Source organism: Mastomys coucha, unplaced genomic scaffold (genome assembly GCF_008632895.1).
Source record: "Mastomys coucha isolate ucsf_1 unplaced genomic scaffold, UCSF_Mcou_1 pScaffold15, whole genome shotgun sequence".
Taxonomy (NCBI): Eukaryota; Metazoa; Chordata; class Mammalia; order Rodentia; family Muridae; genus Mastomys; species Mastomys coucha.
Genome location: NW_022196897.1, coordinates 149,852,748 through 149,880,380, shown reverse-complemented (window position 1 = coordinate 149,880,380; position 27,633 = coordinate 149,852,748). Strand labels below are relative to the sequence as shown.

At 49.4% G+C, this 27,633-nt stretch overlaps 1 protein-coding gene and 1 non-coding gene across 3 annotated transcripts in view; one reads left to right on the top strand and one right to left on the bottom strand.

Annotated features, from left to right (window-relative positions):
* The window catches only part of Rims4 (regulating synaptic membrane exocytosis 4), a 66,673-nt gene that overhangs the window by 17,770 nt on the left and 21,270 nt on the right, over positions 1–27,633 (top strand). The window contains exon 2 of one of the 2 annotated variants that reach the window (XM_031372691.1): positions 24,833–24,968. In XM_031372691.1, coding sequence (XP_031228551.1) covers positions 24,833–24,968 — 136 coding nt within the window. Of the gene's footprint in view, positions 1–24,829; positions 24,969–27,633 lie in introns of both variants that reach the window. The other variant, XM_031372690.1, reaches the window with a different exon arrangement.
* Positions 10,878–11,009, bottom strand: LOC116092770. The gene has a single exon (XR_004119480.1). It is a non-coding gene; the product is annotated as a small nucleolar RNA SNORA17 (small nucleolar RNA).

Here is a 27,633-nt window from a genome sequence, read left to right as displayed (position 1 = left end):
TAACTGTGTGTGTGTGTGTATATATATATATATAAGTGCATGTGTGTGTGAGTGCATGGTGCATGTGTGTGTGTGTGTGTATAAGTGCATGTGTGTGTGTGTGTATAAGTGCATGTGTGTGTGAGTGCATGGTGCATATGTATGTGTGTGTGTGAGTGCATGGTGCATGTGTGTGTGAGTGCATGGTGCATGTGTGTGTGTGTGTGTGAGGGTGTGTGTAAGTGCATAAGTGCATGTATGTGTGTTTGTAAGTGCATGTGTGTGTGACTGCATGGTGCATGTGTGTGTACATGTGTGAGCTTGTGTGTGTATGTGTGAGTGTGTATAGTGGTGCTGCACCTTCTTTGTGAACATAGAGGCCATAGTTACTATCATATGTCTTTTCCGGTTGTTCTCCAGATGTGTTTCTTGAGGCAGGTTCTTGTGGACCTAACACTCACTGACTTGACTTGACACCCTAGGTCTGCCTCCCCAGCATTGACGATATGAATGTGTACCGCCACATCTAGCTTCGGTGTTGGGGACCCAGACTCAGGGCTTCATGCTTGCAGTGTAAGCACTTCCCAGGCGATCTCCCGGCTCCACAGTTTAACCTTGACACTAGTTACAAACACATGGACCGTTCCAGCTGCCACTTCCGGTATGCACACTGCAGTGAGCCAGATGCTGTGCCGAGGTTTCCTGTGTGCTCCCTTGTTTGTGTGGTCCCAGGCAAGACCTCAGAAGGTCCTGTTGTTCTCAGTGTCCGGCGCTGCACACCCAGCAGATAAACAGCTGCGCTGGCTCCCCAGGAGCTCACATGCTCAGGTGGCACAGGGTGTAGCCATAGTGGAAACTTGAGGGAGACATAGAAAAAGAAGAGAAAATAAAAACAATTCCAGGGCTGGGTTTAAGCCCCAGAAAACGTGGGTTTTTTTAATTTTTTTTGTTTGTTTTTGTTTTGTGTTTTTTTTTAAAGCCAGGTGTGGTGTCACATGCATGTTATCCTAGTACTGTGGAAGCAGAGACATGCAGATTCCTGGGGCTCCATGGTCAGCCAGCTCAGCCTGCTAGGTGAGTTTCAGGCCACTGAGAGACCCTGTCTCAAAACGCAAGGTGGACAGTTCCTGAGGAATGACACCCAAGGTTGACCTCAGACCTTCTGATGTTCACACCCGTGTCCTTGCAAGTGTGTGAGGACACACACACACACACACACACACACACACACACACACACACCATGCTCCAACATGGATACACAAGCCCACAATACAAAGTGAGGGAAATCCTAATCTTTTGCTCCAAAAGTAGAAAAAAGTAGAATATACTGGAGCTGTTTTCAGAAGAGGGAGGGAGAGAGAGAGAGAAAGAGAGAGACAGAGAGATCGCATGCATGTGCACAGGGAGACTTGCTTAAACTAAAGCATGGTTATGCTATGACACTGGTTTGTGAGCTGAAGCCACCATCATTCAAAACTCCCCTCAAAAGGACCTTCACTGGCTGGCCTCGCTCGGATTTCTAGGGTAGGGTCTAGAACAGAGTGCCCTTCTGCTGTTGGCCGTGGGTTTGGCCAGGCTGCACAGGGAGAGCACAGTGCCTGCTGCTCAGTCAGAAGGGCCGGGGTGCGTATCTTGTCTCTGGCTTCTTCTTGTAAAAAAAAAATCAATCAGTAAATAAAATTTAAAACTGACAGACCTCCCTAGGATTTTATTCTATGCCTGGCCCTGCATTTCAATGCAAGAAGCAGGAGGCTCGTGAGCTATAAATAGTCCCAGCCTCTACTTCGCAGCGGCAGGAAGCATTTGTAGGTTGTCTCCTCCCAACCTGGTGACCTGGATTACTTCCTCCCCACAGCGGCTCCATTCCTTGCCACCTCCTGTCTGTCCTGCATAGAGCAGAGCGGGCCCTGTTTGTGAGCAGTTGGTGAGCACCCACACAGGACCACACCCTTGGGGCTGGCTGGGTGCTCAGGCTTGTGGAGGTAGACCTGCCTCAGCCTTCCAGGGCAGGAGGCAGGTAGGTAGAGACACAGTGGTCTACAGCTAAGACCTTTCTGGAGTAAAGCTCAGTGAGAGGCTGTTTGGTTTTGGGAAGTAAGGGAGGCTTCCTGGAGGAGCCCAGGGGGGAAGCAGACCAGAGTGACCATGCTGGGCACAGTCCTGCACACACACAGCCCTCCCTGTTGCTAAGCAAACTACACAGAGTAAGAGTGGGCCCTGTGTTCTGTTGGCTGAAATGGCTCCTAAGGCTTTGACAGTCTTAGGAAAGGAGGATGCCCCCCTTCTACTGATGGTCCTTGACCTATGCTTCTCTGGACCCCCAGCTCAGCCTAGCCACTCAGTCAAATATCTTCACGGAGCCCACAAATCCACTACCTCACAGGCTCCCCTGGTGATGCATGTGTTCAGTTGTCGGGGGATTCAGTATGCTGTCCAGTTTCCATCTGGGAACTGCAGCTCAGTCCCCGATTTCCCTGAGGAATGGGGGTATAGTCTCTCTTGGGTGCTTCTAGTGATGAGGATGGAGTTCATAGCCTCTTTGGGCTCCTCCTGCTCGACCAACAGGCAGCTTCCTCTTGTATCCAGTCACCCTCACCATGATCCCTAACACAGTGATGGCATGTATAGTGGAAATGTTTTCATTATCTACAAAATAACTACTTGAAGAAAAAAAAAAAAAGATTTCAAATGCAGTCAGACCTGAGTCCAAACATCTCCCTTCTTCATCTCATCATCATTCTCATCCCACCCTGAAGGCGGTGTCTCTAACCTCTTTGTGTCTCAGTTTCTACATGAGCAAGCTGGGCACATAATGGCTCTTAGAGTCGGGTCCCTGGAAGGATGAAGTTGAGTGTGTGTGAGCAAGCCCCCGTGCAATCATTACTATTATGAAGGACTTTTGAGTGGTGAAATCAATACCCAGGAAGTTTTCGTCGAGTGTTGAGTGTGTGACTAGCCCTGCCTTGTGCAATGGGCACACTGCGAGGAAGTTCTCCCGAGATGTCTGTTATTTGTAGCAGCTTTGTTAACCCTGCATTGTGGTCGCCATCACTGGCGGGGTGGGTGGTACTGTGAGAAGACACAGGTCAGGTAGAGGTGCACATGGGAGATGGAGGCAGGAGGATCAAGAGTTCAAGGTCAACCTGGGATACATGGGACCCTGTGTTGTATAAACAAAATAAACAAATAAGGTAGGGGGAGATGAAGGTCAGAAAAGTTGGGGTAAGGGGTGGGTTATAAGGTCCACTGAGCTGGCAAGGTTTGGCTTTTCTCATCTTTCTTTCCTTTTCCTTACCCTTGTCAGATTCTCCCAACAGTCCCTGTGGGAAGGGAGGAAGGAAGAGGGCTGGCAGATCATTTTGTCCTGGGTACAGGGACTTCTTCAGCCTTAGCCCTGCGTGGTTTCTTCTGTGCTGGGCAGTTTAGGAACAGCTGTAGGGACCTTCTCTCTGTGCACAATGCCCCTGCAGACCTAATTATGATGTCTTTGAGCATCTTGCAGGCACAAAGGGTCCCTGGGGAGCACATATACCTGGTTATTCAGTCGGCCTGGGCTCAGATCGGCTCTGTCAGCTGCAGGTGCAGCCAAGACCAATTCCCTGTCCAGAGCCCCGCCTCCACTCTCAGCCATTGCCAAAGCCAAAGTCTAATGTTCTCTCTGATTGCTGAGGCTCAAGGCTGGTGCTGGCTGGCTGTGAAATGTCCCCCGTTGTCAGTGTCCTCCTTATCCAAGAAAGTGAGAAGTCTGCTACTGTGTTTCCTCTTCTAGGGAAACTGGGCTTTAGGCCTGCTCTCTCGCCACTAGACAGAAGGCCCTTGCCCTGGCCCAGAAACCTCAGACAACACCAAGGAAACTAGAAAAAGTGTTGTAGCCTAAAACGTACCTACGGTTACACTGTATCTGTGTTCACTGCTGGCGAGGAGTCCTAAAGAATGCTTCCCTCTCTCACAATCCTTTATCCTCCTTCTCTGCCATGGTCCCAGCTTCCCGGCTCCTGGCCCACTTCACTTGTCAACCTAATTCCTATAAAAAGTCCTGACATCTGGAAGCCCCCGTGTTTATAGAAGGCTTATTTTCAGTCCCTAACCTTCAACCTCATGGAATTTCACATAAGCGGTATCATCGTGTGCTGTGTTTTTCCCCTTGGGGGAAATCAGAATTATTCTCGGGAGGAAGACAACCCTCCGTAGCTTTTCAAAGGCGTCCACAAGGAGCAGGAACTCTGAGACCTGTGCTTCTGGCTTACATGAAAGGGGACTGGTGTGGTAGAGGAAGACGGGGGCTTGCGTCCAGGCTGCTGGTGAGGCTATTGTGACTCTGCTGAGCACAGGCAGAGTAAACCTGTTGAATCACAGCCTTCCGTCTGTGAAGTAGGCGTAAATCCCAGAGAATGCAGGGCCGCTTCGGTCATTGTCGGAGAGTCGTCCTCTCCGTATGCCAGGCCTCCACACGGAAGGGCCTGTCTTCCAAACTGTGCCTTCTCTGACCTTTCCTGCATCTTTACATTCTCCTTTTATTTTTAATTATGTGTGTCTGTGTGGAGTGTGTGTGCACGTGTGTAGTTACCTGCAAAGGCCAGATGAGAGTATCAGGTCCCCTGGGGTTCCAGGCAATTGGGAGCTACCTCAGGTGGGTGCTGGGAACCAAACCCAGGTCTTCTTTGAGAACAGGAAGTGCTCTTAACTGCTGAAGATCCCTCCAGCCTCCTTTCCTGCATCTGAATCTCATTTTTTGCCCCTTGATTAGTGTGTCCTAGCCATTCATACCAACGTGTGTACGTACATGCAGAAGTGTGTGTGTGTGTGTGTGTGTGTGTGTGTGTGTGTGTGTACTCAAGCACATACAGAAGTCAGAAGACAACCTTAGCTGTCATTCCTCAGGGGCCATCCACCCTGGTTTTGTTTTTTTGTGAAACAGGGTCTCTCTTTGACCTGGAGCTAGCTAGTAACCCCCAGGGATCTCCCTCTTCCCAGTTGGCGTTACAAGTGTAAACCACCACACTTGGCTCTTCTGTGGGTTCAGGGGATTGAACCCTGGTCCCTGTGCTTGCCAGGCATGGCTCCCCAGCTCCAACTTGTTCTTTGCACAAACCATGCATAAAGCCGCTATGGATTTTATGTTCCTCTTCCTGGAGAGATAGTCATATGTTTGTTCCTTTACTCCCTTTGGGTATCTTCGGTTTTCGTTTTTGTTTTTGATTTTTGGAGACAGAATTTTGCTATGTATCTCAGGCTACCTTTGAACTCACTGTGTAGTCCAGTTTGGCTTTGAACATGTGACAATCCTCCTGCCTCAGCCTCTCAGGTGCTGGGATTTCAAGTGTGTGATGCCGCACCCTGCTTCCATTTTCAGTTCTTTCCCAGCTTATTACGCTGAGCCCGCCAGACCTTCAGTGAGAGAACCCTCCACCTTCACCCCCCGCATACGAGTTCTCTGTCTGATATTTGCCATGTCTAATGTTTGCCGACTTATGTTGCCCATGTGAGTTCTGGTGCGACAAAACAGTACTGGCTGTATAAAATGTGTTTAGAAACTACCCCATATCCTGGCAGGGGTGCTGTGCACCTTTAATGCCAGCACCTGGAAAGCAGAGGTGGGTGGATTGTTGTGAGTTCGAGGCCAGCCAAGGGCTACATGGAGAAACCTTGTCTTGGACCCTCCACCCCCAATAAAAACAACAACAACAACAACAACAACACCAAAACAAACTAACTAACAACAACCAAAACCTTGGAGTGGATGAACAAGTGAACAGCTCTGGTCCGAGGTGGGATCCTTTGGTCTTCTACACTCCACAGACATCTGTAATGTAGTATTTCAACAGACAGCTATTTTCCCCAGAGGTTCCTACTGCGGCAGTGAGCCTCGGGATCCCAGGATGGAGTGTGAGCGGGCACACCTGTATTCCTGAGGAGCCTAGCAGACAGATGCCGATGCAGGACTCTGCCGGAATGCTTCCTGTACTTGTATCTGGCCCTTCTGTAGCTGTCTCTTCTACTCAGACTAGAAGGGCCCAGGGACAAGGAACTCAGCTGCCCTGTTCAGCGCTTTCCCCACCCCAACTCACCTGCCATGGCTGGTGCTCCCCCCTTCGCCTCCAGGACAAGCGCACAGGTGTGTGCATCTGGTGTCTGAAGAAGCAAGGTGAGACTGGGACCAACTGACAGAACTTAGATATACCTACGGCAGGTGACTGGCCCTACCTGGGGAAGCATGGGGTAGAGCCACTGGGAAGTCTCGTGGGAGGTAAGGACCTTCCTATCCCTTGGCACATTGCCTGGTGTCTCACTTGGCTACCCATGCGGCAACTTGGGGACTGTGGGAGGATGGTGGCATCCCCTCCCTTGGGAGCTGGGTGGCCCTTCTGTATTTCGGCTTCCACCTGAACCTGTGTCCTCGAAGCTAAAAATAGCCAGGGACAGGAGCACAAGGACACCCTGTCCTTTGCTCCCTCTTCTCCAAGAGGTCTGTGTGACTGCAGATCTGAGAAGGCAACACCTTGAAAAACCATCCGCCTGTTATCTTAGAGGACAAGCCCAAGCCTCTCCCTCTTCAGTCTAGTGTGACTCAAATGAGCTATGGATGCCACCACTGGAAGGCCCTCTGGGGGAGGCAGACATCTGCCAGGAAGTCCCAGAGGACCTCTAGGCTTAGGACCTTGGCAGATATCACCAGTTAACCAAGTCCCTCTTTCCCAGGACCATGGCAGGCATCACCAATCAACCATGGCATATTTTTTTTTTCTAAATCCAGAAACAGTGTAAGAATTCTTAGCATGGGGTATTTTAGGCAACAGCTAAGAGAGAGAGAGAGAGAGAGAGAGAGAGAGAGAGAGAGAGAGAGAGAGAAAGAGAGAAAGAGAGAGAGAGAGAGAATATGTTGATCATCACCAATCTGCCAGAGGGTTTGGAAATTTATTTGATGTCACATGGAAAGTCCATAGCTGGGACCAGACCCACCATGCCCAGGTCCCTGCTAGGGCTTGCCCCTCTCTGCCCCTATTGCTTCCTTTTTCCCTTCAGAACCAAGGTTTCTAGGTGCTGGAGAATAGCTTTTAACCTGAGAATCACAAGCCCTAAAGATCTCTGCAGTGCATTGTCTGTCTGGCAGGTTCTTTTCTAAGGGAGGAGTGAATAGCATTCATCAGCTCTCAAGAGGCTCCTTCAAGACCAAGAAAAGCGATGAAATCAGAAAAGAGAGGAATCTTGCGATTCAGTATGTGGGCCACAAATCAACAGTGTCGGCCTCACCTAGGACTTGTCAGAACAGCAGACTTTCAGGTCCCACCACCCCAAATCAGCAAGGTCAGAATCTGCGGTTAACAAGACCATGCCCCACCCTGCCCCCAGGACCGTTTGCACATTAATGCTGAGAGGTTCCAGGCTGAAATTCACTGGGCACAGCCTCTGTGTAAAGCACCTACTGAGTGCCAGGCACCTGTACAGCTAGCTCTCTGGCAGGCGTGGTCCCTGTCCTCATTTGAGAGAGTGAAAAGAACCAGGTGCCGCAGCCGAGCTGGGCCTAGTAGCTCTTCAGGTCCATCAAGGCCAGTTCAAGACACATCTTTGTTTAAACTGAGGGGTTGGGAGGGGGTGAGGAGGCCCCAGCCTGCATTAAGCTGGAAGTTTCTTGTTGGGAGGAATTAGCTGGCACATGGAGATGCTGTCCTGCAGGGCAGTTCAAAGAGGGACTGGTCTTGCGATCTAAGGGGCTGAGCAGAATCAACAGCAAATATATTGCTCAAGGCTGCCATTTCTCATAGCTCCCAGGGCTGAAGGCAGCTTGCCAGGGTGGAATTGCTTTCAAGGGTGCTGCTGCTTGGTGATTTCAGCTGGTTCCAACTGGTCAGCTCTAAGGAAGTTGTCCGTATGTCAGTTGAGAAGGATGGAGTTGGAGAGCCTGAAGCATAGAAGACGAGCAACTTCCATCATCCCAGTCCTACCCTCCGCCCATGTCCATATTCCCCATTGTTGAGGGCTAAGCTGTTCTGGGACTCTCCACGAGGCCCTGATGTACAGAGAAGGAACTTGGTTTCCTAAGAAACCTGATTCCTAAAATCAGGTACCTGCTTGGCAAGGCCAGCAATGGCTCGCAGCCAGGGCCTTGGGGAAGCTGTGGCTTTGGATCCTGAGAACCTAACTCTTCCCCCCAAGGGATGATGGTTATCAGTCCCAAAGGCCACCATGTGCTCAGTCTGTGGCACACTTGAGATAATCCTCTGTTCCTATGTGCAGCATTGCTTGATTATCTTCCTGCTGACTCGGTTCTATTTGATAGGTTTTTTTGCTGACACTTGCATTTTTCCTTTCAGGAAAACTGCATATAAGATGCTGCACTTCTTAATAAACTTGCTCAGCCTAAGACAGCTTGTTTGAAAACCTCTTGATCCCAAAGTTTCCTATCCTCTTTATCTTCTGATCCCCTGGTCCTTCCTCTCAGGGATGTGCCACTGAAGATCAACCTGCTGGTCTAGGCCACGCCGTCTGGTGTTTTCGTTCCCAGGTCCCTGTTGGTGTTCAAGTGCATTCTGAGGTGAAGGCTTGCCTGGCCTCCAGCAAGGGTCACAAGCTAGCTCCTTGTTCAAGAGAATGTTTCCTATCCATGGCAGAGGCCTTCCCTACCCCTACACTACTGTCTCCTTGACTTTGTGGGTTCTGTGAAGAATGAGGTTAAAGTCAGGCCTGGGATATGAAATGATATGGATGGAGAGTTATATGTTACACACACATACACACTAACATACATACACACACCTTACTGCAATGTAATCCATGTATCATATAGTTCATCTGCTTGTGTTTGGTTTGTATAGGATACAGTTCTATGGGTTTTAGTATATCCACAGATAAGTAACTGTCACCCCAAGTCAGGTGGACATTTTTGTTACCCCTTAAAGTTACTTTGTATCCATGACTACTTTCTATCCCTCCTCACTCCTGCCCTGACAAACACTAGTCTTTTTTAAATATTTATTTATTTATTGATTGATTTATTTATTTATTTTATGCATATGAGTACACTATCGCTGTTGACAGCATCGAATCCCGTTATAGATGGTTGTGAGCCACCACGTGGTTGCTGGGAATTGAACTCAGGATCTCTGGAAGAGCAGTCAGTGCTCTTAACCACTGAGCCATCTCTCCAGCCCTAGCCTTTTTTTTTTTTTTTTTTTAAAAAACTTTTTATTGTTTTTTTGTGAATTTCATATCATGCACCCCAATCCCACTCATCTCCCCCCACTCTCCACCCTTGTAACCTCCCCCAACAGAGGAAAAAAAAATCTCACTGTGGAAGCTGCAGTGTGTCACAGTGTGTCCCACAGTATACCCTTTTGTTCTTTGCTTGCGAATGTTTATTGCAATGGCTTGGTCTTTCTGGCTTCTGCTACTCTATCGACACTGGCACCTCACTGAGACTCTTCTAGGATATCCTGTTGTTGCTCTGTGTGAAGATCCTGTAGTTTTGGACCCGTAGGACCCTCCCCTTCATGCACTCCAGCAGTTCATCAATGGGTAAATGTTCAGGGGGACCCACTCAAAGCCCTGGATCTGGGCCTGAGAGGCATCTGAGCTGCTCAGCCCACCGGCTCTCCCCCATTCATGCCCTTGGGCCTGCTCACGGCAACCCCCACATCCAGAGCCAGCTTTACTGAGCTGCCCAGGCAAGGTGCAGGGCCCGTTCTCCTGAGTGATGCAGCAGGCAAGTGACAGGGCCATCTCTTCCACTCTGGTGACCTCTGGGCCAGCTCTCTTGCCTATGTAGGTGGCAAGGCTGGGGTTGGGGAGCTCCTCCAAGTTACTTCACAGCAGAAAACTGGCAGGGCCAGCACTCCCATGCTCATGTCCTCAGGCCAGCTCACCTCTACCCCCACCACCAGGGTCGGGGTCAGGGTCGGGGTCGGGGTCGGGGTCGGGGTCGGAGTCGGGGTCAGGGTCAGCTCTACTGTGCTGCCCAAGTAAGGTGTGGAGCCTGGTCTTCAGAGTGCTGCAGCTGGTGAGAAGCAAGGACAGCTCTCCCTCTCATGAACCCAGGGTCAAGTTTCCTGTCTGCCACAGGTGGTGAGGGGCAAGGGAGGAGGAGGGTAATCTGTCCCTTGTTCACACACCCACACGAGAGAAGAGTGGTAGGGCCAGCTCTCTTACCCTAGTATCCTTGGGGTCTGGCTCACCCACAACTCCCAAATGAAATGTTTGGGACAGGGGAGTGGGGGTTGGTGGGGAGGGGGCTTCTCTCCTGAGTGCTACAGCTGGCTTGGGGACTGAGTTAGCTCTCCTGCTCTCAAGCCCCCCAGGGCCAGCTCTCCCATGATGCCCAAGGTGAGGGCTGGGGACAGTTCTGCACAGTCCTCAGACATCAACATGTCCCTGAGCAAGCAGCCCAGACCAGGGACAACTGCCTGGCCTTTGGTGGTAACAGACCCTGCTTCCGAGCCTCCAGTTCTGCCTCTCTTCACTGTCCCTGCAGCCTTCTGTTTCTCTTTCTCCTCCATCTCTCCACCACTTACTTGCTCCCCTTAGTGGTGCCTTGTATCTCTGAGTGCCTGAGGTCATGTCAGGCGTGGTCCCCGGAGTGCTATGCCTCACTTGGGCAATATGGGAGCGGGGTGGGAGGGTCATCTCTGGCATGGTTTACTCCCCCAGGCCTGCACAGCACCCAGTGGGTGGTCATCTTAGGCTAGCTCCCTGTCCAGGTCCAGTGGTGCCAGTCTTGTTGTTACCTTGGGCTAGCTCCTCACCAGGCTCATCCGAGTGGCCCCATGCAAGGGTTGTCTGTCTCTCTCAGGTCCTCAGTTCCAAGTGGGTTTCTTCGAGTCTCTGGCTCACTCTTGGTCCTAGGAACTGTTGGGACCTGCTTGGCATAAGGACTGGTGGTCCTCTCAGGCTCACTTTACAGGATATGTTAGGGCAATAATCATTTAGAAGTTCATAGATCAGAACACTGAGTGTAGACATGGCCTCTCTCCTCTCTGCCACCTACTGAAGCATGTGTGACAGAGCAGCTACACCTGCAAGGCTTCCGGGGACAGATAGTCTTTATTTCACAGTAGGTTTGCCTCAACGTCTTGTATAAATCAAGTCACTGAATTTGTGTGTGTGTGTGTGTGTGTGTGTGTGTGTGTGTGTGTGTGTGTGTGTGTGTGCCTGGCTTCCTTCATTTAGCACAATGTTGTTAAGGTTCCTTTATGTCGTAACACATAAACCTCTTTATTCCTTTGTATAGTGGAGTAATCTCTAATTGTGTGTATATGCCATGGCTTGCTTATCCATACCTTCATGCACCTTTGGACTGTCTGGATCTACTGATGGCTGCTGCTTTGCGCTCCACACAGACTGATGTTGCCTCTTGCCTCTGCCACTTTCTTGGTGAGGAACCTTTGGCCAATTGCTCCAGTTCTCAGAGCTTGGTTCATGAGTTTCCAGAAACTAGAAAGACTGTGTCTACCTTGGTGTCATTGGTAATTGTGGCTGTAATCTACTCTATATCCTTCCCTTGCTATGTGTTATGCCATGAATCCAGCCCCACAAGGGACAGGAGGAATCTAGTTCGCAGTCAGTATGGCTCTCTGCTGTGATGGCAGGCTCTCTGCTGCCTCGTCATAATGAATCATTTAGTGACTAAATAAGTTCTCTCTCCAGTGTGTGCGCCCAGGCTTCCCCAAACTTCCCCATCCTCTGGACCTTTGGCCTTTTTGCATTATCAGAGTCATTCCATTTCTTTCTTCTTTTCTTTTATACTTTTTTTTTTAACCTTTGAAATATACAAAGAGAAAAGCACAGTGGCTAGAAAAGCGCTCTCGATGGCTGTCTCTCCTAATTCCTGAAGCCACTAGAGCCGCCAGAGCATCATTTCTCACACAGGACTCGCTCCTTCACCCCAGGCCTCAGAGTTATTCCTGAGACAGGACTCCCAATGACTCATAAGTAATGTTGAATATGAACAGGAACTAAACCTTTGTTGTATAAGTCATGGAAATCTGGAGCCCTTTGTTACTGCAGCATAGCCTAGTGAGAGCTGACTGATGATACACTGACTTCTTACAAGGGTATATAGTGGACTGTGTCAGTACGCCTAGCCTGCAAGGGAATCAAGGCTTATATAGACTCAGTACCTTTCTCAGCTGCTCAGAAAGGACAGAGGCTAGGCTGGGGACACATTCAGTGGCAGAGCACTTTCCTGGCACAGACAAAGCCCTGGATTCGGACTTCAGTACTGTAGAAGGGTGCTAGGGAAGAGGGCTCCTCCAGCTCTCAACCCAGTTCTACAGCTCCAGAGCCTGTGCTGCTGAGACAGAAGTGAGTGGGGCTGTTGGGTGAAGGGTGAGTAACTGGTGTAGACAGAACCCCTGCTACGTGCAAGACGTCAGGCTTTGTAGTACAGGTTTGGAGCAAACCTGGGAAGTCTTGGATGCTGTGTCTATCATGAGGTGCCCAACAGGGACATAGGCTGCACCTTTGCCCACAATCCACTGCTTTTAATGCGGTGTGTTCAGTTTGCCCTGAGGGCTGGTGGAAATGGCTTCCTGAGAAGAGGTTGGCGGGATGTAGGCTGTCTCTTGGTGACTGTTTCAAGCCTCCTTCGCTATAAGGTCATTTCATGTTGGCTGGAACAGAGAGACTAGCTCCATCGCCTCCTCCAGTGAGTGTAGGACCCCTCCCCCACTGTATTTACTCTGCATCCAGAATTTTCGAGCCGCCATTGACCTTTTGAGTGCACATTTTTTTTTCCCCCACATGCTTTCCACTTGTCAACGTAACCTTCAGCTGTACCAGAGGGTAGCACTTGCATGGTCAATGAAATACTATTTTATTTGCAATTAAGTATAATTCAGCATTGAAGCAGTTCTGCTTTCAAGCCAGACCCCGCCTCTGCCTCTGGGGTAAGATTAATTATCTCTCTCCTTGGGTCTCATAATGCCGTGCACACATCTCTGCCCTTGTTCTATGCTACATTGTAATTATGGCACCTTGTGTGATAATTGCCCCTTTCCTTGTCTGCCTCTTCAGGTAGACAGAGTTGCAGCGGAGTCTGGGTTTCATTCATCCAAGTTGTGAGTCTCCGGCACGGGCTGTGCCACTGAATAGGTAATTAGTGAAGAGACTGGTGAATGAGAATCATCTGCCTCATCTTACCTCTCCCTCCCCCACCTGATAGCCCACCCCCACACTGAGAAAGACTTGGTGCCAGAAACAAGCCCAGTAGGTGCAAATGGAATTTCTTTATAGGACAGAAGCTGGTAGGGTTTCAAAGCCGGGTGTGTCTGTGTTACAAACAGTAGCCTGGAGAAGCTCTCACACTCTGCCTTCTCTCTCCAGTGCACCCAAAGCCTCATCATCCACCTTTGCCTCCTTTCTTCCTTGTCTCCCATCTCTGTGTCTTCCCTTCAGACCCTCTGTAGGCCTCTGAGAAGGCCAGAGGCATTCTCCTCTCCTCGTGCCCAAGGGCAAACATGATGGCATCTTCAGAGAACCAAGATCCTGCTTCTGCTTCAGCTTCCTGCCCACCTTGGTACATTAGCCCCAGGGCTCCACCTTCCTTGTGAAAACGGTCCAGACTCAGCATCAATGGGGGCACGTGGGGGAGGGGAATAACCGCGAGCACGTCTCATGGTTGAACTTGGTGATGGCATCTCCTGTGGAAGCATACTTTTTTAAAAATATATTTTATTTTTACTGTTAATGTTTGTGTGTGTGTGTGTGTGTGTGTGTGTGTGTGTGTGTGTGTACACCGAATTCAAGTGTTCGTGCCAATGTCTTATGGAGGGCAAAGGAGGATGTTAGGTGTCCTCTCTGTCACTCAGTTGAGCCAGGGGCCAGGCTGGTGGCCAGCAAGCCATAGTGACCTTCCTGTTTCTGCTTCCCACATCCCTGTGGTTACATATGCTTGAGGCCATACCTGTTTATTTTCATGAGTGCTTGGGATCCAAATTCAGGTCTTCCTGTAGCTCTTCCCCACTGAGCCATTTCTCCAGCCCCTGAAACTTGATTCTTCTGGAGCAGCTGATGGAGAGGAAATGTCATTTTAAAATATACTAGATGAGATGGGTATGTCTCCTAGTGTTGAAATTGTCCCTCCTGTGAGCTCCACCCAAAGCCAGGTCCAGGCCTTTGTGTCAACCAACACCATAACCTCTGCAGTTGGCTAGTACCATGGACAGTTCCTGTGGCCTAGGCAGAGGCAGTGGTGATGGCTGCTGCTGCTGCTGCTGCTGCTGCTGCTGCTGCTGCTGCTGCTGCTGCTGCTGCTGCTTGGTTTCTGCACACCACACTGTCTGAGGCCTTTAAGAGCCACCCATACTTTGTACCACCAAGAGGGCCAAAGCCTTCTAGAATTTAGTTTCTAAATTGGCTATCCAGCACCATAATCCTGAAGATGCTGACATGCACATTGCAATATTGATGAGATAGATGACCACTGTTAGGCCTGGTATTGGAGAACAGATGACACTGAATGAGGTCAATGATAATATGCAGACTTTACTTAATGCCAGATGGTCCCAGACTAGATTCTACTCCTTCTTCTCCCATCCTGAGTGTTGTCTGCTCTCTGTAAATTTAACAGATCTTCCTTTTCGGGGATGCAGGTGTGAGCCAAGTCGACATTCATCAGCAATCTTTCCTCCATCATCCCCCAGCAAAGATTCTCTGCTCTGAATGCCATTTCTTCAGAAATAGCTTCCTGCTGAAGGGTAATCTATGTGTTCACCTACCCAGCCCAGAGCATGCTGTAGGGGGCCTCCTAAACCTGTATCCTGTGGCCTAGCATTTCCAAGCCGTAGGCTTGTGCCTTGCAGAACTGCATACAAATGGTCACCAAAAGGCACGCACAAGAATAGTCTTGGCAGAGCCATTTGTAATATCTCCATATGGAGATTACCCAAGTGCTCACCAATAATAGAATGCATGGAGATTATTTTGATACATTCACACATTGTACTACAATAAAGAGAGTGAATGAAAGCCATTAGAATGACAAACCTCACAAACGTAATTTTGAGTGAAAGAAGCCAGACAGTCAAGAAGATATATTAGGTGGTTCTAGGTGTTAAAGTTATAAGACAGGCTGGGGAGATGATACAGCCAATAAAGTACATGCTGTGCAAGCATAAGCACTGGAGGCTGATCCCGGCAGGCGTGCAAGAAGCAGCAGTGCACATTGGTCATGCCAGCACTGGGTAGGCAGAGACACGCAGGTTCCTGAGCGCACTGGCCAGTCACTCTAGCCTATCGGTGAGCTCCAGGCTCAGGGAAAGACGTTTCAAGAGGTAAGGGAGAGAGTGTTTGAGGAAGACACACGGGTCTCTGCACATCCACACAAATGTAAACCCTTATACTGTTCTTGTGGTGGGGAGTTAGGTGTGGGTGGGGGAACTTCTGGGAATCAGGAAAGGTCTGTTTCTACATCTGGAAGCCGGCACTTGTATAATACTCATTAAGCTCTGAGTACCCCAAAACCATGTACTACATAATTGTAAACTTGTCTTTGTGTATATTATAATCCAACAAACAGTTGCTTTAAAAATATCTCCCTCCTAGGCTGGGTGTGATTAGACACGTCTGTAATCCCAGCAATGGGGAAGCTGAGGCAGGCTGTTCTCTGTGAGTTCAAGGGTAACCTGGCATCTGTTTCAAGTACCAGGCCAGCCAAAGCTACGTAGTGAGACCTTGTTCCCAAAACAAAACTCTGTCTAGAGAAGAAGAGAGTGTCTAAGGCTTTCTGTGCATGGTGATATAAGAAGTTGGGGTGTGGTGTGCTGGCCACATTTGGAAGTATTCCACCTAGGAGAATGCCAAGCTCACTAGGAGAAAGGGAAATGGATCAGCAGCATGAGGTTAGGGTTGTAAATTGGGACCAGGGAGGAAAAGCGGTGTGTTATGGCCTTTGATGTATTCTGTAAGCCGTGGGGCGTCTCAAAAGTTACTAATCAAAGAGATGGTGTGTTCTATAGAAAGCTCACGCAGGCCATAGGGGAAAGCTGGTGGGAAAGGACAGTTTTGTAGTGGACACAACATTTGGCATAAAAGAGAAAAATACCAGTGAGATATTTTCAAGTTCTATGTATGTATGTGTGAGTGTATGTGTGTATGTATATATGTGTATATGTGTGTGAGGGTATGTGTATGTATATGTGTGTGTATATGTGTATGTGTGTATGTGTGTGTATATATGTGTATGTGTGTATATGTATATGTCTATATGCATATGTGTGTGTGAGTGTATATGTGTATATGTGTATGTGTGTGAATGTATATGTGTGTATATATGTGTATGCATGTATGTGTGTGAGTGTATGTGTGTGTCTATGTGTATGTGTGTATATGTATATGTGAGTTTGTGTGTGTATAAGAGTGTGTATGTATGTGTGTGTGTGTTTGTGTGTGTTTTAGCGAATGGGTCAAACTCAGAGCTTCATATATATCTTTAAAATGCTCTACCACTGGACCACACTTCCAGGTCCCCCCACCTTTTTGCCGTAGAATCTCACTTTATTACTCAGGTTGGCTTTGAACTCTCATTTTCCTACTTCATCCTCCAGAGTGCTGGGATTACAGATGTAATCAGCCATGCACAGCTGAGGGGGAAACAGGGACAAAAGGATGGGGCTAACTTACTCAAAATCACACAGCCAATAGTGTGGCTAGAACCAGGGTGAAGGACTCAGGCAACCAGGCTGTAAAGTCTTCTCAATGCAGATGCTTCCGTGTCCTGAAGGTGCTGCAGATATCTGCCTTAGTGAGCATCTGTGAGCCACAGAGCAGGGAGCTTGGCAGCCACACACCACAGACATGGCCACTGGTACATGCCCCTCCTGGAGCCCCAGTTGTCCTCTGAACTGAGAAGGTATTGGTCTGGAAAGTCCTTAGGTTCGCTTCAAATGGATCCTAACTTGGCTTCAAGGGATGGCAGATCCTGACCGCTCTAGGTCGAGGATGGGGTGGAAGGGTCTTCATGGGTGTTTTGTGACTGCCTGGCCTGTCCTTGGAGACACTGCCAGGGCACTGTTAGCACTCCAGACCCCACAGATTGTTTCAGCTTTCAATTTTCAGGTGGATTTGCAAGCTCAGCCAAGTAAGGCAGGGCAAGCTAAAGCCACCGGGAATGACAGGCCAGGGAGAAGTCAGCCACAGAGGAAGGATTGCCATCAGAAAAGGCAGCAGTATGCTAGGGCTTGCTGGCTCTCTCATCCTGGCTTTAATTAACTGAGTCACCCAGAGCTCTTTTGTACCTTGGGACTCATAGGCTGCTATGTGGGCCTACAGTGGACCCTCACAGAGATGGGATTAGACATTCATTGTGGGACTAGTGGTGGTTAGGAACGGAGGACCTGGGGACAAGTCATATAACCTCTCTGTGTCAGGCTATCTGTGTAGGAAACAAAGCTGGCAACATTCACCTGCAGTGAAATGCCCAGGTGAGGGGCAGCTCGCCACCCACCATCTCCCGCCTCTGTCCTCCCCCCGAGGCCTCCAGTGGCTGAGGATGCAAGGTCTATTCCAGCTCTGATCCTGGTTTCACGCTCGATCTAGCTTGTCTGATGTATGTCTGGATACGTTACTGAATGACTCCGAGCCTGCTTCTTTGTTGTAAAATTAGTCTATAATGCTTGCCTCTCGGAGGCATTGTGGATTGAATTACATGTCTAATAGTGCACAGAACAGGGTAACAGCTAAAAATAATTGTGTCTGCTCTCACAATTTGTCATTATTATTTTCCTGCTCTTTGTAAATGCTCTTAGAAGAAGATGCGTTAAGCCGTTCCTCTTCGGGTATGAGCAACTTGAGTAATGCCCCCTTGCTATCTTTGCTGAAGACACGTAGTTTTCTTGGGGACATGTCTCTACCCCAATCTAGTGAAACACAAGTTTAGTGGGGTGGGCAGCTGGGTAGTATTCTCAGTGCTAAGTGGAAACAAATGAGGACTGATCTCACATTGTCTGCACGAGACTGACATGCCCCTGCTCCAACATGCACAGTGTCCATGCTCCAGGAGAGGTGGAGATCAGGGGTCAGCTCAAGAGCTGGTTAGGAAAAGTCTCCTTGGGAGAGATGGCTTTGAACACTGCGTTAGAGATCAGTGAATATTTTAGTGGTTCATTAACAATCTATCTTGGAGAGATGGCACTGACTGCTCTTCCAGGGGGCATGGCTTTGGTTTCCAGCACCCAGTAACTCCAGCTCCAGGGGAGTCTGATGCCTCTGCCCTCTGCTGGCACCTGTACTCATGTGCATGTACCCACATACACAGGCACACACCTGCATATCATTAAAAAGAACAAAAACTATACCTTAATTGAAGAACAGACCTGTATGAGGGTACCGGCAGGGTGGTTCAGCCAGGAAAGGTGCTTGCTACCAAGCCCCAGGTCCCACACCGTGGAAGTAGAGAACTGACTCCTCTGATTTCTACATGTTCCATGGTGTAAATACATACAAACACATACACACACACAGAGGTGAGAGGAGGGACGGAGGGAGGGAGAGAGAGAGGGAGAGAAGGAGAGAAAGGGAGAGAGAGGGAAAGGGAGGGAGAGGAGAGAGGGAGAGAAGAGAGAGAAAAAGAGAGGGAGAGGGAGGGGGGGAGAGAGAGGGAGGGAGACTGAAAGACCTGGCATGGGAATCAGAAAGACCTGGATTTAGCATCAGCTCTGCCCTGAGCATATGTGGATATCTGTGTGTCCTTAGGAATGTTACTTTTTGGATACGAGGACTTGCATTGTAGCCCAGGCTAGCCACACATTTATATTTATCCTGCCAGCATATTCCAAGTCCTGGCATCACCACTGTGTACTGCCACATGCAATGGAAGTCACTTTTCTGTCCCCACTCTCTTCCTGGGTAAAGTGGAGTGGCGACTTTGTCAAGGTCATTGGGAGAATTAAGTGGGTTGATGGCACTGACATAGTGATAATACACTGGTGACGGCCGATTTTGCTGCGTGCTGGCCTGCATCACTAGAATGTCCAGAGGATGAAATCCTATTAAATTATTGCATAACCTATTAGGTTTATTTTAATCTTTTATTAGATTTGTTCTTTGACAGTTTCACACACAGACACACACACACACACACACACACACACACACACACACACACAGTACATTTCTGGTTGCTGCTATTTTCCCTCCCCATTCCTATTAACCCCACTCCTATCAGTCCATTTTTTTACCCACATCTTACATGTATGCATGTTTGTGTAGCCTACTGAGTTTAACCTGAGCAATCTTTGTGACCATGAGTGTAGGACTGCAAATTGGAGCATGGTGGGCTCATCTCTGGGTATACAACTGGAAAAAAAAAGTGTGCTCCCCTCTCAGAACTCATCAGTAGGCAACAGTTCTGCAGGGAGGGTCAGAGTGCCATTGGCCCCTTTTCAGTCTACTACTGGCTTTTGTCAATGTCAGTCTGGTGCAGGCCTGTTGCAGGGGGCCCTGCTGCTGTGAAGTCCCGACGGCACTGGCTGTGCCACACTGTAACCTGTTACGTTTAGTGCTCATAGCACTTCTAAGAATTGTGTGCTGTTACTCCGAATCCTTGACAGTCTGGGTTACAGAGTACCTAGTATAGGTGTTCTTTAAGGATAGACTCTAGGGGATGCTTAGAAGTTTGGTGGATATGAGGGAGCTGGGTGGTGGGGGAAGCAAAGAGAGGGAATGAAGATGGGGGAGTTCTGAGGATGGATGAGCAGTGTGAGCTGCCCAGCCAGGCTACAGGGAGAGGGGAGGCTGTGTGGCGACTGATTTAGACAGAATCAGTGGCATCTCTGGTACAGTGATTAAATTTAATTTGTCAGGACAGGAAGATCCACTCTAAGGCCCGAAGTAAGGTCATGGCATGGTTAGAGCTCTGATCTATTTGCGAATTTATTTGTATTTTAGTTCCATTTATATTGTGGACTTAATGCATTTAACTATTTTTTAAAAATCCAAATGACAAATAAGCACACAAGACAGAAAGAAAATCTCCTCCTCCCCAGTGTGCTAGATAGATTCTAAATCGGTGACGGCCTTTGGCAGAGACAGCTAAGGCAGAATCCTGTGACCCTGCAGCTCTGCTCTGAGGTCCATCTCCAGAAGACATGGCTGCAGACTCGACTCCCCCAGGAGCCTTCGAGGTGCAGACTCCCCCAGGAGCCTCCCACTGGACTAGCCAAGCAGCCCCATCCCTTCATAGCCTCAAACTTGAGCAAAAGCCAGCAAAGCCCATCACCCAGACAGTGCGTAAACAAGTCGGAGGGAGCCATGTGCATGGATCTCAAAGGTGGAAGTCAGCAGACTTCCTCTCCTCACCAGGAAAGACTCAGGCCTTATGTAACAGTGAGGACCAGGCAAAAGTAACTGCTGCCATCAGAGAGCGGTGTGGGTGCTGCCCCTGGAAACTGTAACAGTGAGGACCAGGCAAAAGTAACTACTGCCATCAGAGAGCGGTGTGGGGGCTACCCCTGTAAATGGCAGGTGATGAGGTGGCTGGACTCCTCAGGGTCCTAGTGACACCACTTGTTTGCTTAAATCTGTGCTGATTATACACTCTTCCCTAGTTTGTAAAAAGTCACCAAGCTCCACACTTACAGGCTGTGCACTTATTCTTAGATTAAAGAGTTATAAAATACAGTCTTGGGTACGCTTCTTCTAACAACCCCACCCCACAGTTACTCACCATTGGCTTTTTAGTTCCTATCTTCCTAGATTTTTTTTCTGTTCATATGAATAAGGATAAAGATGAACAGTTCTCTCTTCTCTCTCCTCCCTACACACACACACACACACACACACACACACACACACAGGCACATGGACATGTGTGTGCCTGCACACACACACACACACATACACACACACACGCACACACAGGCACATGGACATGTGTGCGCATGCACATACACATACACACATGCGTGCGTGCGCATACACACAGCTATCTATAGCTTTACAGAAATGGCACCATGTTTTGCATATCGCCTGCAACCTGCTTTTTTAACTTACCAGTGTGCTGAGGGAGCCAGTCTGTGTCACTGCGGACACGGACTGAGTCTTTTCAGCAGTTACACGGTCTTTTATTGTGGTGATGTTATTTAATTAACTGGTCCTTCATGGAGGGCAGTTAACTCCAGCATCTCATTGATGTGAACAGTACAGTGGGGAGCCCCTTGGTGCATCACCCTGTGTTCTTCTGTGATTGCCTGGGTAGGGCAAGTGGCTAAGAGTGGAATGCTTCAGTCTGAAGTCTCGGTTCACTCTGTTAATGGCTTGTGGGTGGTGGGTTGGAGGCAGCTCAGAAGCTATTTAGAGTTCAAGCTTGAGGTGACCAGGGTGCTTGGCTGTGAAGATGGACAAGAAGGAAGATGTTCCACCCAAGGGACAAAGACTTTACAAGCCCTGGAATACAGTGAAGGAGAGAAAAAGGCTCTGTGCTCCCAGGAGGCTCTGAGTCTGGGTGGGACATGGATTGAAGGCTTATTGGGAGAAGAAAACCCATAGTATGAGCTTTGTTTAGTGTTGAAGTCCAGGGAGCCCACTTCTCTTCCAGGTGGTGATGGAATGCAGTCACAATAAACACCTGCTTAGAGACTGTGACTAGAGTGTAGGGCTGGATTGAGTAGGGTGGCTCTGAGGTCATGGGGGAGTGATGACCCACCAATAGGAGAAAGAGGGGGGAGAGGGGAGGAGAGAGAGGAGGGAGAGGAAGGAGGAAGAGAATGTGAGGGGGGGACAGAGGGAAGGAGGCAGGGAGGGAAGGGGGGAAGAGAGAGAGAGAGAGAGAGAGAGACAGAGACAGAGACAGAGACAGAGACAGAGACAGAGGGAAGAAGGGAAGGAGGGAGAGAGAGAGAAGAGAGAGAGAGAGAGAGAGAGAGAGAGAGAGAGAAGATTTTCTCCCAAGGATGTGTGGATTGTGAGAACCTAATGCATGTAGAAGCCAGTGGGGCTGTGAACAGCAAAGGCTATGACCAGTTCCAGTAGATATCACTATCAAAGATGTGAAAAAAAGAGGGAGTGGGGTAACTCTGCCTCAAAGGGTAAAGGAATTGTCCTAAGCTAGTCCCCATCTCTGTTGACCACCATGGCTGTGTTTCCTACATCTTGCACCTGCAGGGACTGTTGCCTAGTGAACGATACAGCATAGTGAAGAAATGGGACATCCACACTCAGTTTATTATACATTAGGTGGCCAGCCTTGAGGGTAATCAGTTTCACTCTGGATACCCAGAGTTTACAGAACACGAGCTTTGAGCCCCACAATGGGAATTGTGTGTGATGGCGACAGTCCTTTGCCCAGTGTCTTCCACCTCTGGAAAGCCTCCTCCATGACTAATCTCTCATGTAGTGACATTTCTGTCCTCATTATCTATGGAGGGGACACATCCCTGACCCTATAGCAACCACATCGATGTTCCTCCAACTCTCTGGCTGAATAGCTCACCCATCCTGATGCGATCTTTCTCAGGATTAGACTGGAAGATGTCTCTTCTTGCATGTTGATCTTCCTCCTAGAAGAAGAGAAACACTTTTCCAGAAAGTAAGAGCCCAAGACAGCATCAGCAAGGGATGACTGATGGAAGGGTTGGGTAACTGAGGTTGGATGGTGCGCATTCCTGGTAAGAACAAAGATACATAGTCTTCAGGTGGGAGAATTCAGCATGGTTGTGCAAACATCAACCAGACAGCTGGGGATGGTAAACTGGGAAGTGTCCTAGGGTCATCCTGTCTCTGCAGTGGCTGAAGCCACTTCTAAGTAGCACCTACTGTGTGCCAGGCCTGGTGGCATTAAGCCTTCACATCTCCACGAGCAAGCATTGTGGTCTTCGCGGCCATCATCTGGGCCATCCTAAAGAGCCAGGCTCCCTGTGTGCTAAGTCCAGCTGGCATGAGGCCCAGGAGCCTGAGTGAGGTTCCTTGAAGGCTACAGGCTGTCACCGACAGGAGATACACACCAGCCTCCTCAGCCCTCTAGATGGAGCTGTTTGTCAGGCTGGACTCTGTGTCAGTCCGTGAGAGTGACGTGGGGACAGTGCACGGTGTTCAGGAACGGGAGGTCCGGTGCTGGCAAGGTGTCTGAAGCATGTCTTCAGGTCTTGGGTCTGCAACCTCAGGGAAGGATTGTTTGTTCGTGTGCACCACTGCGCATGTCTATATGTGTTCAGATGTAAGAGGGTCATTTCTCTCACCTGGACGTGTTTCTGAATGTATTTCTGGGCCTGTCCCTATCTCTGTACCTAATATGAATGGGGGAACACAGAAGTGGGAATGGGGGTGCTGGTTAGAAAAAAATGAATGCAGACAGACAGGAACACACTTCCGTTATGTGTTCATAGACACCAGGTGACACGCAGAGAAATGCATATTGCTGCCTCTTCTCAGTGAGTGGGCGTGGACTTCTTAAGGATGCACATCTGGTTTACCCAATTACTCTCATACACACGTCAAACACACAGACACTCAGGTGACAGACACACACCGCCTAGTTGCCCTCAGACCCACAGACAGCAGCTAACCATGGGCAGAAATACAAACATAGACATTTAGATTCCTTGGTTCTTGTGTATGTATTCATGTGTGTTTCTCTGAGTATGCAGGCTCCTAGGAGACAGGAACATGTGAGCACACACTTTGGCAAACATACACAACTCTGATGGCTCTCCACATGCGTAGGTGAGACTCCCAGGGTTCCGAGACCATGATGCCATCAGAGTAGTGGGAAGCAGCCTGAAGAGGAGGCTGGAGGTGGCGTGGTCCACCTGGCGTATTCCTGCTTCTCCTCACGGCTCTCTGAGCCAGTCCCTGACTTGTGTACCAGTGTCTTCCACACCGAAGCAGGGAGGGTAATAGGAACCTGAGCTTCGTGGAGTACTTCGGACACCGCGGTTTATCCAGCAGTCACACGTTGAACACCCCCAGTGAACTCACCACAGTTCCTGCCTCAGAGGCTCCCATTGGTGAACACACCCTTGTGGAAGCTGGCCAATAAAAAGCCAACACCAGTACCACATTGGATGGTCAGCACCAGAAAGAAGCAGAGAACAGGCTAGCCGTTGGGGGCGGCCGGGGTGGGGGGGGGAGAGGAGGAGAGCTGATGGGAGTTCATGGGAGGCCTTCAGTGAGAGAGTGTTGTATAACAAGATGGAGGCAAGGGAGTGAGTGGCTGGTCAGGAAAGGCATGATGGGAAGGAATTCCAAGTACAAAGTCCGTTTTGTCTGATAATAACTCTGCAGCTCTCCCATTTTACAGATAAACAAACAGAGGCCCAGAGAGGCTGAGCACTTCCTGCACTCTTTAGTTAGTGGGAGAGGCATTCAGGATTTGAGTCAGCCATGTGCCTTTAAAACCAGTGATCTTAGTGGTTAGCAGTGAGGGTGAATTTGTTCTCTTGGGAATAGTTGTCAATATCTGCAGACATTTTGATTGGCACAGGTTTGCTACTAGCATCTAGCGGCAACATGGCAGGATGCCACCCACAGTCACCCTGGCATGGAGAAGCCCTGGCCTGGACCTGCAGAGCACCTGAAAGAGTATGGCCCATAGTAGGTGCTTAAGATGTTATCAGTAGAGAACAAGGGGTGTTTGGACAAAACTGCAGGGGAGAAAATATGTAAATAAGCTGACCAGTTACAAAACTCTGGACACAGTGTTGTGTGCTGGCTGAGTGGCTATGAAGAGCACCTTGTACCCCAGAGAGAGTAGGCACAGGTGAGCCAGAGAGATCAAGGACATCGGTGGGCTCAGCTAGGGCTGATGTGTGGTTGCCCTCAGCTGCTGATCCACTAACCAGACGACTTCGTTCTCTGTCCCTTTCCCCCCCACCCCACTCCATGTCTCTCCCCACCTCTTTTGCCCCCCGCCCCGTGTTCAACAGCAGACAGCCGACGGCTGAAGGGTGCCATCCAGAGAAGCACAGAGACGGGACTGGCCGTGGAGATGCCCAGCCGGACACTACGCCAAGCCAGCCATGAGTCCATCGAGGACAGCATGAATAGCTATGGCTCGGAGGGAAAGTAAGTATGGTCCCTGTACCTCCCTGCAGCCTTCCTGTCCCCAGTCAGTGGGGGGAGGAGGGTTGAGAAAGCCTCCCACCAAGAACCCCACTTCCTTGGGCTGGTGGGGTTTTGCCTAAGCCTCTAGGACTTTCAGAAGAAACCAGTGAAGTGCAGAGCCTAGGTTTTATGCTTCATCCCTACCATTTTAGAGCTGTGTGACCAAGAACAGGGGCCATCCTTGAACCTGTTTTTCTATCTGTAAAAGGAAGCAATAACACCAACCACCTTGGGCATGTGACCGCTCATGTTAGCTGTCAATTTTACAGGATACAGCATCACCTAGGAGACAGGCCTCCAGGCACATCTGTAAGGAATCATTTAGTCGCTGGGCTGCCTGTCATGGTCATATCAGTTGAGTTAATTGAATTGGGAATACCCACACTCAAAGCGGGCAGTGCCATTCCGTGGGTGTAGGTCCTGGACTGCATTAAAAAGGAGACAACTAAGGCTGGGCATGCTAGCACATGCGTTTAGTCACAGCATACAGTGCTTGGGAGGCAGAGGCAGGAAGATTTCTATGAGTTCAAGGCCAACCTGGTCTACAGAGTTCCAGGATGGCAAGGGCTATATAGTAAGAGAGAGAAAGCTGACCACTAGCAGCCATGGCCCTGTGCTTCCTGACTGTGAGCATGTAACTTCCTGCTGTACCATTGAAGCCGACTCCTCTCCCTTAAGTTGCTGTGACACAGCAACACGAGCAAAACAAACCCAGACACTATGAGGATTAAGTATCTGCAATCTGTGTAGCCTTGAGTTAATATGTATAAGGAATGGAGGACAGTGCTTGGCACCTACTGTATACAAGTGCTGGTAGATTACCCGAGAAAGGAGTCACTGCGGTTCAGCAATACATCCTTATTGTTTCCTTTTCTTTAGTTTCTTAAGTCCCAGTTGGGTTTTTAAAGTATGAACCAGGCTTGATAAAGGCTCATGCATGTCAAGTCTTGAGATCCTCGCCTTCAGGACTGTAACACCAGGATCTGAGGATGTGTTACAGAATGCAGGTGGCAAGGCTCTTTGTCCCAGCCACCCAATCAGTGTGTCTGGGAGGAAGTCAGCTTTCCAGCTGTCTAGAGGAACCCATCTAAGCTAGGGGCCTTTCACATACATGGGAGCCTTAGGGGAAGTCTTGGGGTTTGCCTCCTCTGATGAATAGACACACACACACACACACACACACACACACAGTCAGTCACACAGACCTACTCTTCTCAGATTCCCACCATGCCCATCTTAGATTCAAAATAACTCCAGCCAGGCGGTGGTGGTGCATGCCTTTAATCCCAGTACTTGAGAGGCAGAGGCAGGCAGATTTCTAAGTTCAAAGCCAGCCTGGTCTACAGAGTGAGTTCCAGGACAGCCAGGGCTATACAGAGAAGCCCTGTCTTGAAAAACCAAAATAAATAAATAAATAACATAGCATAACATAACATAACTCCATACTGTACAGAGAAGCTGGGCACTTGGGGATTCAGGAGTTTGCCTTGGCTGTGGAGCCACTACTGTCCGGAATTCAGGAGTTCTAAGCTGGAGCTCACTCTACACTATCGCATGGCTTCACCTTTCCCATTGTTGTCTGAGGCAAGGGAGAGCCTTGGGGTGTCACATGCCCTGTCACTACACATGAGGAATCTGAGGCCTGGGAAAGTCCACATCTGTGCTGTCTGTCTGCATAGGTGTCTGCTGCACACGGCTATGCAAATGTAAAGGGGCTGAAGTTTAAGCCATCCTGATCCTGTGATGCTAACTGTATTCAAGTGCTGTGGCCGTGCGTGGTTCGTGGCGTCTGTACTGAGTAAGGCAGGAAACAACAGCATTTCGTCTTCACAGAGGGTTTTGCTAGATCGCACTGGCTGAGTGGCTTATCCCTCGCTGCTGCAGACTGGGTGCAGACTCCAGCCAGTATGGAGTGGAATGGGGCTCAGCCTCTGCCCTTCATCTCTGACCTGCCTCTCAGCTGGGATCCTGCTGGCTAAAAGCCTTGTCCCCTCACCCTTCCCATACTGGGTATCTCAGCCCTTATGAATGGGTCTGGACTTGGCAGAGCTTCTATCCCGCCCACCTCAAGGGACGCTTTCCTGTGGGAGGGAAGAGGGGTGGACAGCCGAAGAGAGAGGAGGAGAAACAGGAGGGGGAGGGGAGGAGGGAGATGGCCTGCATTTTGTATAACCACATGGCTGGGCTTGGAAGAATTTATCTGGGCATCTGGGAGTAATGCCCTTCCTTCCCTCGGGTGCCAGTACCACTCAGGAGGCCTGAGGCCCAGTCTTGTCTCTCCTACTGCCATGTTGGGTGTCTGTCCTTGGACGGACGCATCTGTGATTTCTAGCCCAGAAGACATCGTGTTGGGCTCAGGAGATGAAAAGAACCAGCTCCCAGGGAAGCAGTGTGGTGCCGTAGATGGTAGCAGGCACATTGAAGTTGTGGTCTTACATCACAGAAGAGAAAAGGAATGCTCAGTCCATCACAGAACCCCCACGGGGGGAGCATAGTAAGAGGCTATTCCGAGGAAGGAAAGAGTGCTGCCTGCTCGTGGGTTTGGAAAGGGGACTTGGGTGTTTGCTTCCGAGGACCAGAGAGTCCAGCTGTATCCTAGGCAGGGTCAAAGAGACTCAGCAGTTAG